At 48.4% G+C, this 14,834-nt stretch overlaps 1 protein-coding gene across 25 annotated transcripts in view; it reads right to left on the reverse strand.

The window, feature by feature from the left end:
* Positions 1–14,834, reverse strand: part of RALGPS1 (Ral GEF with PH domain and SH3 binding motif 1) — a 270,250-nt gene that overhangs the window by 42,374 nt on the left and 213,042 nt on the right. For all 25 annotated transcript variants that reach the window (XM_073224311.1, XM_073224325.1, XM_073224316.1 and 22 more), the window contains 3 exons: positions 6,601–6,738; positions 4,842–4,935; positions 435–502 (listed from right to left, as the gene is read on the reverse strand). In XM_073224311.1, coding sequence (XP_073080412.1) covers positions 435–502; positions 4,842–4,935; positions 6,601–6,738 — 300 coding nt within the window. The remainder of the gene's footprint in view (positions 1–434; positions 503–4,841; positions 4,936–6,600; positions 6,739–14,834) is intronic.

The following is a 14,834-nucleotide window of genomic DNA, read 5'->3' on the forward strand; positions in this document are numbered from 1 at the left end:
CTGTATGTGTGTCCCAAATATGTGAACAAAACCGATGCTCCAGGAGAGGGAGCCCTCTGGGCCTGGTAGTACCAAATACCCAGGCATGCTGTGCACCCCTCCAGGGCACCCCAACCCGCACCTGGACTGCAGGCCCGATGATAAGGGTCCAGCTGACCTGCAGAAGACCCTAGAGTTTTCTGTTTGTGCAGGTAGCTTGGGGTTCTGATCTCTTGGGGCTCTTCCAGGAAGCCCAGCACAGAGGAGTTCCTCAATGGCCCCAAGTGATCAGGGGCCTGCACGGGTTGGTGTGGAAGGGCTGCATGTGGGCAGGGACAGCTGAGACCGCCAACCTGCAAACTCAAGTGTGCCCTCTGGCTCCACAGTCAACATCAACCCTGGCAGCCATGTTTGGGCTATCAGCAGTTTGCCCTGACCCCAGGTGGCCACAATACCTGCAAGATCTTCCTTGGAACAGACGAGTCTCGGGGAGCTGCTTCCTGGTTCAATTCTGAGTGACAGTCTGAAAACAAAGATTTTCACAATGTCAGATGGGCTCTGGTGTACCAGAGGGGGAACTGAACACATGCGTGTTCAGAACTGGGGGGCCGGATTGCTGTTGAGGGCGACTCTAGTCACAGAACCCAGGAACGCTCTGAGGTCTGCTCCAGATCCCGCTTCCTTCTGAGGTTCCCTGGGGATTCCCATGACCAAGAAACACCAGTTAAGGAAGACACAGTCCAGAGAGCAACCGTGGCCCATCGTCTGCTGGGCACGAGCGTGGTCATTCTCAAGACAGCCCTGGGCCCCGGGCACGCTTACCAACCCCGTCTCATAGATGAGGAAACTGAGCAGCACGGAGGTTAGGCAGCTTCCCCAGACTTGAAGGGCTAGTGGCAGACGGGGCGGGACAGCAAGCCCAGGACCGCCTGGCCTGAGCCCGGGGTCCTAAGCCAACACATCACACCCTCTCTCAGAAGCCCCCAGAGAGGCACAAGGCCATGGATGGGTAACGAGGGCTGGCACCTCAATATTACTATCTTCTAAGCACCAATTAAGAACCTCTGGGTCAAAATGACAGAGTAAAGCCAGATACCAGATTCCCCTCCCAATAAAACCAACAAGCAAGTATACAGGCTTAGGAGTAAAAGAACTTACCAGCTGCAACTCAACAAGGGAGGGGGATTAACTGAAGCCATGACCTTCAGAAGCTTGCAGCCAATGACAAAAAGAGGATTCTGAAGTCTGACCAAGAGTTGTGACATGGCACAGCTCGCTGCCCTCTGAGACGTCTCAGTAGGTCTGAGAGGGGGTCCTTACTTGCCTCCCCTCTTCTGAGTGGCACCAGATGCCGGGGGAATAGATGAAGTGGGTGGGGAGCATGGTGGATACTCTGATGGGCAGGAACACTCCCTTGGCAGTGGATTTGAAGCCCGAGGGCACCCCAGTCTGCAGTGGGCCAAGTCCCAACCAGGTGGAGAAACCCTGACACAGGCCTTCCATTGAGCTCCCTCCTCTAAATGAGCCTTGCTCTCCCGGGGGCTACAGAGGAAGGGCAGGACTAGGCAGCCGGGGGCCTCACGGCACAGCAGGGGGAGGCCAGCCCATGTCACTCACATGCCAGCAGGGTCAGATGTCACCTCCCTCTATCAAGCCATGGACTTTCCGGATGGAGTCTCTTGGTGGAAGTGAGGCGACCTAGCACACACCCTCTCCCAGAGGAAGGAGGGAGGAAGATTCCAGGCACAGCCCAGAGGGCAGCCCGGGCCACACGGCGGCCCCAGTGCTCTGGACGGAACAGCTCCTTCAGAACAGGGCTGAATAAAGCAGCACCTGGAAACGGAGGTGACGGCACCAAGGACTAGGGTGGCGAGGCAGACTGGGGACCTAGCGGAGCCAGCCGAGGGCTGCCTCAGGCAAGGACTGAATGGCTTCCTAAGTAGAAACAGATCAGCCGTGTGACAACCGCTGAAAAAGATGGAGACGGCAGCCATCAAAGAAGCTAGTGGACATGGAAGGCAGAGGGTACCCGACACATGATTCCCCGAGGGAGGAAAGCCAGGGAATGGCACAGAGACGGAGGCAGGCGGGGGCCCAAGGAGCTGCTCTGAGAGGAAGAAAGAACAGCGTGCCCTGGGAAGGCTGGCGGGGACCCCCTGCCCTGGGGTCTTCCCCTTGAGCTTGGGCACCTCGAGGAAATCTCCACCCAGCAGACAGGAAAGACCCTGTTGGGTCTGAGCCTCCTCTACAGCCCTGGGCAGTGCCAGAGGGCCAGGCGGCAGGCCATGAGCCCCGGGGGAGCACGGCCTAGCAAGGCGGCTGTGGGCACTTTCACGAAAGAAATCAGAGCATGTAGGACCTGTGAAAGCCTCCTTCGTGGTGAAAAGCAGCTAAACAAAGGATTATTTAAAATAAAGACTCCAGGAATGGAGACGCGGTGGAGAAACAACAGGTGGTAAGGACTGAATCTGTTTCAAAGCACTGAACAGGAGGCTTGCTGATTCCTGGCAGGGTGTGCACCTTATCAACTTGGACTATGTAGAGATAATAATAATACAACTGACAAGAAAATTGGGACATGGTGAAGGTGAGGGGAAGGAACAGAAGAAGGCTGACGGTCTCGTTTCCATAACCAGAGTCACTGCACTTGCTGAGACAGAGACCTGCTTAGAAGGGAGTTACCGACCCCAACCTCTCACTGCTTTTCCTGACCTCTCTTGTCAATCTTAGAAGGTTCTTTTAAGAAATATTCTCTCTTGTGGTGAAGAAATATTTATTTGAAGAGTAGCACTTCCTTATATTTTACCTCACTGCCTTTTGCTGGTTTAAATTAAAATAAAATGAAAGTTAATACTTGCAATTAAAAATAGCAAGCATGGCATGAGCCAATTTTGATAAATTCTGCCCTCCTATCCATCCATCTGCCCATCCTTCTCTCTGTGTTATACATACGTACTTTCTCTGCATAGAAAAATTATGTTCACTTAATGCTAATGGTCATGCTTCCTAGGTGGTGGGAATTGGGGTAAGTTTTCTTAAATAAAATAAAATAGCCTAAGGGCTGAGAAAAAAAAAGCACTGGTTGGGCAATGCCTCCAAAGAAGATGGAGGCAGGGTGTTAGAAATGCAATGCCATCAAGGTCAAAACCAAGCCCCTGTGTCCTTTGGGGAGGGGAACAAGCCACTGGGTGCCAGGGGAGGATGGGCTCCTCAAGCAGAAGCGCAAGCCCAGCCAGTCCGTGTCAGGCAGAGCCAGAGCTTCCCTGGGAAGGGACCCCCTCCGTGGTCTGGGCCCAGGGGTGAGAGGGTGGGTGGCCTCTCTGGGTTTGCCCACTTGGACCTCAGCAAAGGCCTTTGTTAATTCCAGGCTGACTATTGTTTAGCATGAAGGGCTGGGGGTGTTCAGTGTTCTTCAGAATGGAAGGAGTAATTACTCATGATCTGCAGCTTGTCCAAGGATTATCTCATGGCCACAAGTATTTATAGACCATTTTTCCCCTTAAAGGATATTAGCGTTAATGAAAAACTGCTGTCTCTTTAATTGCACTACTGGCACATGAATGGAAAATATTATCCCAGAACCTAAGTGGGAATATTTTATGCTCTGGGGTACTCTTTTCAGGAACAGCAAATGTCTTGTAAGTAAAATGAGCTTAATTTATAGCAAACATAACTTTAATGGTAATCTCTGGCCTCATCTATTGTTGTTACTATTCAATAATAGGCCAAAATACTGTATTATATATTCTAGCAAAATATTATATGATAACAACTAAAGAATTATGTCTATGCCCCCAAAGATACCCAATCATGAGAACCATCTAGAAAGCTTTGAAAAAATATAAATTTCCAGGCTCTCCCCGAGACATATGGATGGTTAGAAAGCTTCCCAGGCAACTCTGATTCATAGCTCAGGCTGAGAACCACCACCGGAGTGGTGGCCAGATGTGCGGCTGTCTGCACAGACATTCCCGAAGACCTGGTGAGTGAATCAGGGGTAACCTGGGGGTGTCTCTAGTTGCCACAGTTCTCTACAGTTTTAATGACTTAGATAAAGAACAAATAATCAAACTGAGTAGATTTTCAGACATGAAACTGGAAGAGAGTAAACAAACATATAGGATGTCAGAAAATCACATTATATGCTGGAAGCGACCAGTAAGGTGACTTTTAAAAGAATATATGTGAAGTTGAGATCTAGGAGGTAAATGATCCATGGCAAAATGGCTGAGACTTGCTTTGATAAATCCAGTTATACAAAAAGGACTGAGGCTCTTAGTGGACGTCAAGTTCAAAATGAGCCAAGAGGCCATCCAATCAATTGGGCAGACAGACAGACCTGCTGGATAAATCCCCAGGTGCCTCAGATGAAGAAAGAACTAAAAGCCAGAGCATGGTGAAGAGATGAGGCCCAAGGGCCCACAGGGGCCTTGGCCTCTGAAAGAGCTGGGTGGGCTGTGGAGGTGGGGGCTCAGCCAGGGCCAGTGAGCCGGGGTCCCTCAGAAAGTGGGAGCTGCCCTTCTACCCAGCACCAAGAGTCGGGGGGTTACTCATGAGAACGCAGCACAAAGCCTGCACCACGCTAGGCTGTGGAGTCCAAAGTCCTGTTACCCATGTGATACAGGAAAGCCACACCGAGAAGTTCACAAGACACTTTCCTCGGAACCACAGAGCTGGTGGGGCTGGGCCAGAGGCCAGAGGGAGGAGATGCTTAGACAGCATCACTGTGGGTCAGAGGTCACAACACATGTGTGTGCTTGTGTGTGCTGGGTCACGGGTGCTGCTGCAGGGACCTTTCATAAGGCCTGCTGGTGGTGACACACTGGTCCCAACAAGGGCCAGGTGACAGAGGGGGCACCTACTTGTAGTTGTCGTCTTCCACAAACTTCTGGAGCTCTTCGATATAGCGCACAGACTTCAGGTACTTCTGCACGTGGGGCAGGGTTGTGAGGTGATCTGCAAAAGTGGACAAAACCCAGAGGCTTCGGTCTCTCCCCACCTCCAGCCGCAAATGAGAAATGTAGGCATCACAGAGCTTAGTGTAAGATGCTCCTTGGGTATTCAGGCATGTATTCAATCCTTCAGCAGTTGCTGAGGGTCCCTTGGGCCAGGCCCTGTGCTGGGTGCTGGGCACACGGGGGTCATCCTATCTGGCCTGCCTTCTGCCCTCAAGTGCCCACTGCTCCATGATGGCTGGGCTGCAGACACACCTGAGGTCACCCAGTTCCTTAGCTGGGGAAAGATGGCCTCCAGAAACAGGCCAGAGCCAGGGGCCTGTGCCCTAAAACAGGTTCCTGCTGGGTAATTGGGCCCTCCCACACCTGCCCACCCACTATGCGACAAGAATGCAAGAATGAATGAACACACCCATCCAGCCTGGTGTGGAGGCCCGACCTAGGCCCTGGCACAGCTTTCAAGTCTGGCCCATGGGCTGTCTGCTTTGTCCTGAGGAGGAAGGGAAGGGCCTAGAGGCCTGCGCACCTGTTCGGGGCCAGGCTCTGTCCCAGGTGATGCCTAGAAGGCGTCTGCTTTAACCTTCACATCTGCCTCACTTGGGGGAAGTCAGACGCCCATTGCGCAGAGGAAGGCGCTACGGCAGCCGCACAGCTCGCAGCGCCGGGCTCCGCCCCCAGCCGCCCCAGGCCTCTGCCGCGCTGCGCTGCTTCTTTCCCAGGGTGACCATGCCAGCCGCTCTCCACAGACTCTTACATTACTGCACTTCCTCTGAGGGGGCTGGAGACCCCCCCCGACCCTCTCTGGTGCTCCCCACCAGGTGGAACAGAACAGGGTAAGGGGAGAGGTGGAGGCAGCAGTGGAGGCTGCAAAGAGGGGCAGAAAGAGGGTGGGGAACGGCTCTGTTTCTTGGGGGTGCGTGTCCAGGTGCTGAGGGGAGCACCTGATGGCTCTGCCCCCTCACTGCGAGATTCAGAACAGGTCATTTTGTTTCTCTAGAGCCTCAGTGTTCTCGTCTCCGAAATGGGGACAAGGACACCTGCTTCACGGGGCTGATGATCGGGAAGATGCCAGTGAAAATACCTGTAGGAAGAGGCAGCTTTTACTGCGCTCCAGCAAGACGTCCCTGGGCTGGGGCTCCGGCTGGATAACGTCCCTAGCCTCCCTCAGCAGAAGTGATGAGCGCCACAGGCAAGCCCGGCCCACAAAACCCACTCTATGTGATGTTTTCTTTCTGCATGTGCCAGCTGATGTTGAATGCAGTGGACGCCTCTGAGACCACGGGACGCCCCCCACCCCAGAGCCACAGATGGAGGAGCCTGGGTCCCCAGCTCTACTTGGAGGAGAGCTGCCAGGAACTGCCCCCAAACCTCTTCAGGAATAATAGCCTGGAGCTGGACAGGGCTGGTGTCTGTGGTCTCAGACAAGTGAGTCAACTGTTTTCAGCCCGTTTCCTCATCTGTAATTCAGGGACGGTACTATCGGTTTGCATAGTCTTTGAAGATCAAGTGTGTGTGTAAAGGATCTAGCCCACGTTTGATGCTCAAGATATTAAAATGAAGACCTTTGTGGGACCACCTGGTTTCTAGAGCTGTCTCACTGGTAAGGTGCTGGACCCAAATTTCAGTGATATAAAACATCACAATTCCAGCAACCAGGGGTACTAACCGTAGCGGCAGGAAACTTGTAGATCAGCAATAATTCGGAGGATATTGTTCATCTGATTGGATCTTTGTTCATTTTCCATGATGCTGCCTGAGGCAGGATATGCAGAATCGATGTAGATTAAATCCAGAAGATAGATCCCTGGAATTTAAAGGAGATAGTTAATGATGGTAAGCACTTACCATTAATTGGAATGAAATTATGCAAAACAGCACTTAGCTGCTAAAAGGAATGAAAGGTGAGTTATGAAAAACTGAGATACTATTTGGATTGCAATTCCAATCCTGACTACTGAATTTTAACATAGACTGCTTTCCTGTAAATCAAACATCTGAGCAATCACCAGAATGAATGCTGGCAAGATTTAGCATTTCTAGTCCACACTCTCTCCAGCAACAAGGGTTTTTGCCTGTAACCCAAGTGGAAAATAACAGGACATGAGAGGGATGAATGAATACTTGTGTCTTTCACCAGCCGATGAAGTCGAATAGGTCTAAGGTGTCATATCCAGGAGAACACCCATTTGGCCTGAATTCAGTTTTTCATTTATTCAGGTAGCTGTATGTCTGCCTATTTATCTATCTGCACACACACATACACACATATACATATATACACACGCCCCCAAATCATAAATGAAGGGACAAAAGAAGAAATCAAAAAAGCAACAGTCCTTGGTACAAATAACTCAGCCTAGACAGGGAATTCTCTTAACGGTGCTTAATATGAAAATAACATGTGATATAAAAACATCACTGTGATAGGCCAGGGTTGAGCTTGGCACGGCCTCATGGTATCACCCCAGTGGGAATTCATGACAAGCCCCCTGGTCAAGGACAAGAGAGGACTGGCTGTGCAGTGTGACCCACTTACTGCAGGGCAGCATGCAGGCTTTCTGGAGATGTGGATGGACAGTGGGCATGACCCCAGCAGCCCTCCCTGAGTACTGCCACTGTACCTGTAATACTGGTGAGGTTGAACAAGAGTAGCAATGTAAAGAAGAAAACACTGAACACGGAAAAGGGAGTGATATTAATGAAAAGCACAGTTGATTGAGAAGATCTAATGGTTATAAATCCCTATGCACAAAACAAGATTGCATCAACATATACACACACAAAAAAGCAAAGAAATGAAAAGTGAATTCAACAAAGCCACACCGTAGTGGGAGGCTTTGGCACATCTTTTCTAGAATTTGTGTGTGTGTCTGCAAGCATGTGCATATGTGTGTACATACAAAAATATACACATATACATACATATATAGGTATGTACATAGATACATGTATATATGTGCATATATGAATACAATATCTGAGTAACAAAATAAATAAGCTTGGTGTTGTATAAATGAAAACTTAACTCTTTTCAAATACCTATGGGATGCTTATACAAATGTGCTAAACTATAAAGAAAAGCTCAATAAATTTGAAAAAGTAAATACTATGTTATCCAAATTCTTTGACCAAGTATTTGGTAATAAACATAGAAGAAAATTCTAACCATTTGGAAAACACACACACACACACACACACACATGCATACACGCACTCATAAGCAACTCTTAGGTAAAAATCTATTCAAAGGCAATGACAATAAGAACACCACATATAAAAATTTATGGGATCAGACCAAAATGGTAATCAGAGGAAAATTTATAGCCTTAAAAGTTTCCTACTAAGCTACTAAGAATTATTACAATGTAATTAACCAGATGCTTAGTATGATAAGTTGTGGGCTTTGGGATGAAGCACTGTATTGACTTATACATTCATTGTGTTATTTATCCTCACAACAACCCATTTTACAGAGGAGGAAAAGGAGACTCAGTTGTATAACTCAGTGAGTATAACTCATTCAAGGTCACACAGCTGGTAAACGCTGGAGATGGGAGTTGAACCCAAGTCTGCTCCCTGGAGTACATGCTTCCTGCCATCACAGAAGACCACTGTGCTGGATACCATGAGTCATTCATCTGCTTTTAAAATAGTTACTCATTGTTACAGGAAACCGTTAAATCACAGAAACATATGCTAGCACTTCTCATAGGAGCTATTTCTACTTCCTTTCTTTCTAATGGCACCATGTTCCCAAAATTTTAATAATTAGAAATAGTTTTCCTTGTAAAGAAGCTCCAAGTTTATAGGTTGACATTCATAGATTTATTCTTTCTCTCAACCTTGTTTTTCCTCTCCCCTCTTAAAAATCTAAGTCAGTCGCCTCCGCAAGGATTCAGCAGCAGCAGTCCTGAAAAGCCCATTAGTGCTTCAGCCACGACAGAAAGCATCCTCTAGTGCTGAGCGTGAGCGTGTGAGATGAGGGACGTCAGGGGGCTTTGTTCCTGATGCAGTCTCTGTGCAGACTTGAACCCAGCGGACTGAGTGGCAGAGTGCATGCCCAGCCAGGAGCAGAGACACCGAGGAACAGGCAGGGAGAGGGAAGCAGCTGATGACCGGGGGTCTACTCCAAGGAGACTCACCCTTCTGACTCCTGTGATCCTCCCATCAAGCCGGGGGTGAGGAGAAAACTAAAGCTCAGAGAGGTTAAGAAACCTGCCTGAGGCCTCACAGTGGGTGTGTGGGTTTGAGCCTAGGTCTGTCTGGGCGCCTGTATTTTCTGACCCACCCACTGCCATCAGAGACACGTGGGGAGTCACCTTTTCTCAAGTGACCCCCGTAGCATGGGAGGCTTGCCCTACACTGCCCTGTGAGGACCAGAGCGGGTCCCTCGGCTTCCTCTCGGGCCCAGAGCTCTGCAAACAGAGGCCAGGAGGAGCTCAGCACAGCGTTTCCACCCCCAGCCCCTGCTTTCACCTGAGGGCATGGGGAGCTCACTACCACATAAGAGCAAATTCCAACATCAGCTTATCGATCCCCCCACAAGCTACGCAGACTCCCACACGTCTACTCCCCAGGGCCTGAGAGCACAGGCCATGGCCGTGACGTGCTGAGGATGGAGGGGCCTCCCAAAGGAGGCCTCCTGGCCCCGTGGCCTGAGGAGACCCTGATCCTTGGCAGCGCCCGTGCAGAACCTCCGTATAAACAGCCTTTCACTCCCACAACAAAAACGGCTCCATATGCAGCAATTCTTCTACAGTTAATCCCGCACAAATCCAGCGGAATCTTTTCAGTGTTGTTATTAGCTCATAACTGGAAATATTTAAGTGCCAAAACAGTAATGAGATCAAGGATAGCCACCTCCCACTTGTACTGCGCCAATGCTGTGCTACGCCCTATATATGGCTGGCACGCTAGCATGCTCCACAACTGCAATTAGACACTTATTTGTATTATTCATGTATTTAATGTCCGATTCCCCCATCAGACTTAAACCCATCAGAGGAGGAAGTGCGCCTTGCTCCGGGGGCTCAGTCCCCAGCAGCCGGAGCAGAGTGCACAGGAGCAGCTCAGTAAACCGCAGCACAACGATGGAACGCGGGGATGGAGGTGTATTTTATTTAAGCCACACAGTAACCTTTTGAAGTACATTATTGCCCTCATTTTGTGGCTGCAGAAAGAGACACTGAGAGTCAGGTGATGAAAATAATGATAAAACTGAGCACTTACTATGTGCCAGGTCCTAAGCTAAAAGCTTTGCCCGGATTATTTATTTGTAACACCACTGCTGTCAGTGAGGTTTTATCTCTATTTTAGAGGAAGAATCTGAAGCTGAGAGTGTTGCACTGCTTCTCAGACATCACACCGCTGGGAAGCGGCGAGGCAGGATTCGAACACAGGCCATCATATCGTCAGACTTTTCTTTACTCCAGGCAGATACTCTGGCATCTGGCAGCCAGCGAGGCAAGATGCAGGTATGGCTGGACCCAGAGTACCCAGGCTGCGGCTTTCCCTGCCTGATGTCCCCTCTAGGGTCAACACTCTCTGAGAATGCTCAGCACCAGACTGTAGCGACCTCCTCGCGCCTCACCGCCCCCCTCCTCCCGCTGTCTCCCTGGCACACCTCACCGCGTATCCCAGGTCCCATCATCGGTGGGCCCATGCAGGCCCGGCGGCCCTGCCAGCTCTGCCACATGACAGGCAGCTGTGGCATAAGCAGGAGAGTGTGGGGGCTTGGGGCCAGAAGACTCGGAACCCTGGCTCTGCCACTTACCAGCTGGGTGGCCTCAGGCAAGCCTTTTACCTTCTGGGCCTCAGTTTCCCTGACTGTGATTAGGGGTAATGATGGTGGTTGTGAGGAGGCTCCTGGCCCAGAGCCTGGACCACTGATGTGCCCAAGAAGCTGAGCTGACCCCAAACTTGGCTCTAAGGCCCCACTTGGGGCAGCACTGGGGTGCCCATAGGAGGGAGGAGCCCAGCTGGATGGCGCCTAGATGCCCACCATGTGGCGGCCACCCACCTCAGAGAGGTCCCCACTGGACATTCCGTCTGGGCTGGGGCAGCACAGCTGGGATGTCTCAGCTCCCTCCCTATTTATACAGTTACCACAGCAGACAACACTGTGTTATTGGCCCTGTTAAGATGGACAGGAATTGGACCAGCCACTGGCCCTGGCTGCCATGGGGCCGAGCAGTGCCAGGGACTGGGGCCGGACTGGGAGGTGCGGATGCATCAGAGGAAACTGCTGTCCGCAGCAGGAGAGGCTGGTGGCACCCACACCACTGCACCCTCGCAGCAACCCCCACCACCTCCACCTCCACCGTGGGTGCTCTGCTGCCCCCATTTCCTGGGTTAGAAGAGAAGTGACTTGTTCAAGGTCACACACTTGCAAGTGGGGGAGTCAGGATTTGAATTCAGCCTGTCTGACTCCAAAGACCTAGGACCGAGAGCCAAGCTGAGGACCAGGAGCCAGGAGCCACTGGCTGGCACAGGGCTGGGGTCCCAGCCGCAGAGCTGGGGCCAGCCCCACCTCCCTGCAGAATACGTTGGCCTCCCAGAGCCAGACTGGAGTCACCCCCGGGGCTTGCCCGCCAGCAGAAAAGACCTCCTCTGAGGCGGACAGCGACCCAGAACACGTGTGCTCTGCCCCCTCCTCCCATGCCCTGCACAGGGCCTGGGGCCCGGTGACGCTTTTGTGGCTGCCCTGGGGTGGCAGCCAGACTGCCACGGTGGGGCACAGAGACCCGGGACCCACAGCTCACTCTGATGTGGGTGCCCTCTGCATCTGGGCTGCTCCCAACCCCAGGGGCACGTGGCCAAACCTTCTTCCTGACCCTGAATTCAGGCCCCCCACGAGGGGTGTCCACCAGATGCCCTGGGCCCGAGGAGGGAGCGCCAGGCTGACAAAGGAGGTGCCCTCCCAAACAGACGCCCTCTCTTAAGCTGAGGGACACCCATGCTCCCTGGCGGAGAGCCCGCTTAAAGCTGGGCACTCCTGGCCCCCAGCACCAGAGCCCGCGGCTGGCTCCTGGGCTCCGCCACAAGCCCAGCAGCTCACTGCTGTCTTGTTCCTCCCATCATCACCTGCCTCACTTCCATCCTGAGGCCAGTTTTGGTTTTTCTCACACAGCTATCTATTTAATAAGGAAATTTCTGCTCTGTTGAGGGGGAAAAAAAACCTTCTACAGCATAAAAATATGCCACATTTCCATCTTACACTTTCCATTTTCTCTCTTTTAAAGTTTGAGGTGAAAGGCTTTTTACATGTTCTCCTGCTCTGCCTTGAAAAGATTACTTTCAAACTTCAGAAATGAGGAGTGCTGGCACCCAGAACTATACTTGTGTGGTTTGATCACATAAACCGTCTTGAAAAATTCCAAATGAAATAACAAAGCAGTGGTTCATTAGAGCTGTTGTTGTCGTTGTTGTTGTTGTTTTAAAGACAGCACAAAGCCATTCCATCTACTGCAGGAGATTTCAGCAGGCAGCTCAGGCTCCCTGTCACATGCAGAAGACTGAGTATTAATTAGTGCCCACTAATTAGTATCAATCATGCAAAACCTGGACTTCAGAACAAAGCCTCATTTAAAGAATATTCCTTACGTGAAATGTATTGGAAGTTCACTGACATTGAGATAAAAGTTTCCTAGGTCTGCAGAAAGGGGCCAGACCCAGGCAGTCACATGTCAGGTGGTCAGAGACCATGTTTCTTGGATGAGCACATGGCCTCGTTTATTTTTTGGTATGAAGGCTCATGAATCACAAAGGCACGTGGGCAAAATCTTGCAGCCTGCACAGAATCCTGGGGTCCAGGGGAGCCAAATCTCCTGGCTCCCCGAGGTGAAGTGAGGACAATCCCAGATCCCCAACAGGAGGACTACCTGGTAATCTACAGATGCAGTGGGACAGCCTACTCTTTGCAAATGTTCTCCTAGAGAGCTACAGACAGTAAGCACAGGCTGCTATTCAGATCAGCAGTTAGGAAGGGCAGGAGAAGAAGCCACCGATCTGGCTATTGTTATTTAGCTTGCTTTGTGCTGGACACTGTTCTAAGTAAATGACACGTGTTATCTTATTTAATCCTGCAACAAGTCTATTGGCAGTAGAGAAGAAAGTGGCACTTTGGTCTGCCTACTATCCACTCCCAATTCTTTTGGAAAGAGCCCTCAATTTTCCTTTGGGGGAAACTGTCCTTCCCATACTCATAATCCATGTGGTTCTGGTAGGTCTTGGGCAATTCCACTCCCTCTCTGATCCCAGGGGTAAAAGTAAACATTTTTAATGAACCAGTCTGGAAAGAAAAATCACTCCAGATAATCCAGAGATGAGAGAAATTAAAATTAAAATCACAAACTATCCACAAAGGATGCAAATCCATGTAACACTATTCAGGTTAAAATCCATTGCCTCAAAGGCTCCCACTAATAATTCACAAAGATAAAAAGGAAGTTAACTTAGTGTTCATTATAGAGAACTAGAAAAAGAACAAAATGAAGCAGAGAAAGTAGGAGAAAACAATTAAAAATATAAAAACAGAAATAATGGCTTTTAAAGTTAAGTATTATAAAATGACAAATAAAGCTGAAAGTTGGTTCTTTGAAAAAGTCATTAAGTAGACTATCCTTTGGTGTGTATGAAAGAGAAAAAAGAAAGAAAACACAGATGTGCACTCTAAGGGATGAGAGAGAGAGAATATGATTCCAAATAAAGAGGAGATGTTAAAATAGTAGAGTGTATAATTTTTATGGCAGCATATTTGAAAATCTAGATGAAATGGGTGTTTACTAGGAAAATCTATCTTCCCAAAATTGCCCTGATTAGAGGCAAAACCTTCAATAATAAAGAGAAAAATATTGACAATGTTGAGAAAGGTACTATAATTAAAAAGTTCAATATTCAAATGGTTTTATGGAACCCATCCATAAAACCTTAAAAGAAAAGCTGATGTTATTTAAACTGTTCCACAGAATAGAAGAAGTCAGAAATATTTGCAGTTCTTTTTATGGCACCAGCATAATAACCATTATACCAAAACCTGATAAAAATGGCATATAAAAGAGACCAATCTTATTAATAAATAAAGATCCACAGATTCCAAATAAAATATTATCAGATAAAGCTCACAAGTGTTTTAAAATAATATTAGGAAATTGAATTAGTAGTATATTACATAATAAAGCAAACAGGCTTATCATAGGAGTGCAACGACATTTCAACAGACGATCTTGAGAGAGGCTGAAAAGTCACTGTTAACTTTAATATCCATTTCTGATAAAGCACCGAACAGACTTCCTTAATGTGATAAAGAATTCATGTTAGCAAAATTGAAACAATGTTTGTAATATGAAATCCTATTAATAAGAACAAGTCAAGAATACTTTCCAAACTGCTATCATTTAACGCTATTCTGGGTTCACAAGCCAATTCTGGGTTCATAAGTCAATAAGATAAGACAAGATAAATAAATAAGTTACAAATATTAAGACATGCATAATATTGCCATTATTTTCAGGTGATATTAGTTATCATATTAGTTATATAATTAGAAAATCTAGGATAATCAAATGAAAAACTATTAGTACCAAATAACAGAATTAAGTTCAAGGGAAATATACATAAATCAATAGCATTCTTATATACCAGATGTCATTAGCTAGAAAATGAAAAAAAAAAAAAGAGGCTATGTATAGTAAAAACAAAATTATAAACCCTGGGGAGAAAAGTTTTAAAAAAGAGTACAAGATCTGTACAAATAAAACTGACTTGATAGAAAAATTATATGACACTTATTAAAATTAAACATGCACATATCTTGGGCTTATTAGTCCTTTGAAGAATATGATTTACTGAAATAAAAGCAAGATTTATACATATATGAACTTTTCTCTATAACTGTGCTTT

Source organism: Manis javanica, chromosome 2, assembly GCF_040802235.1.
Source record: "Manis javanica isolate MJ-LG chromosome 2, MJ_LKY, whole genome shotgun sequence".
NCBI classification, from domain to species: Eukaryota; Metazoa; Chordata; class Mammalia; order Pholidota; family Manidae; genus Manis; species Manis javanica.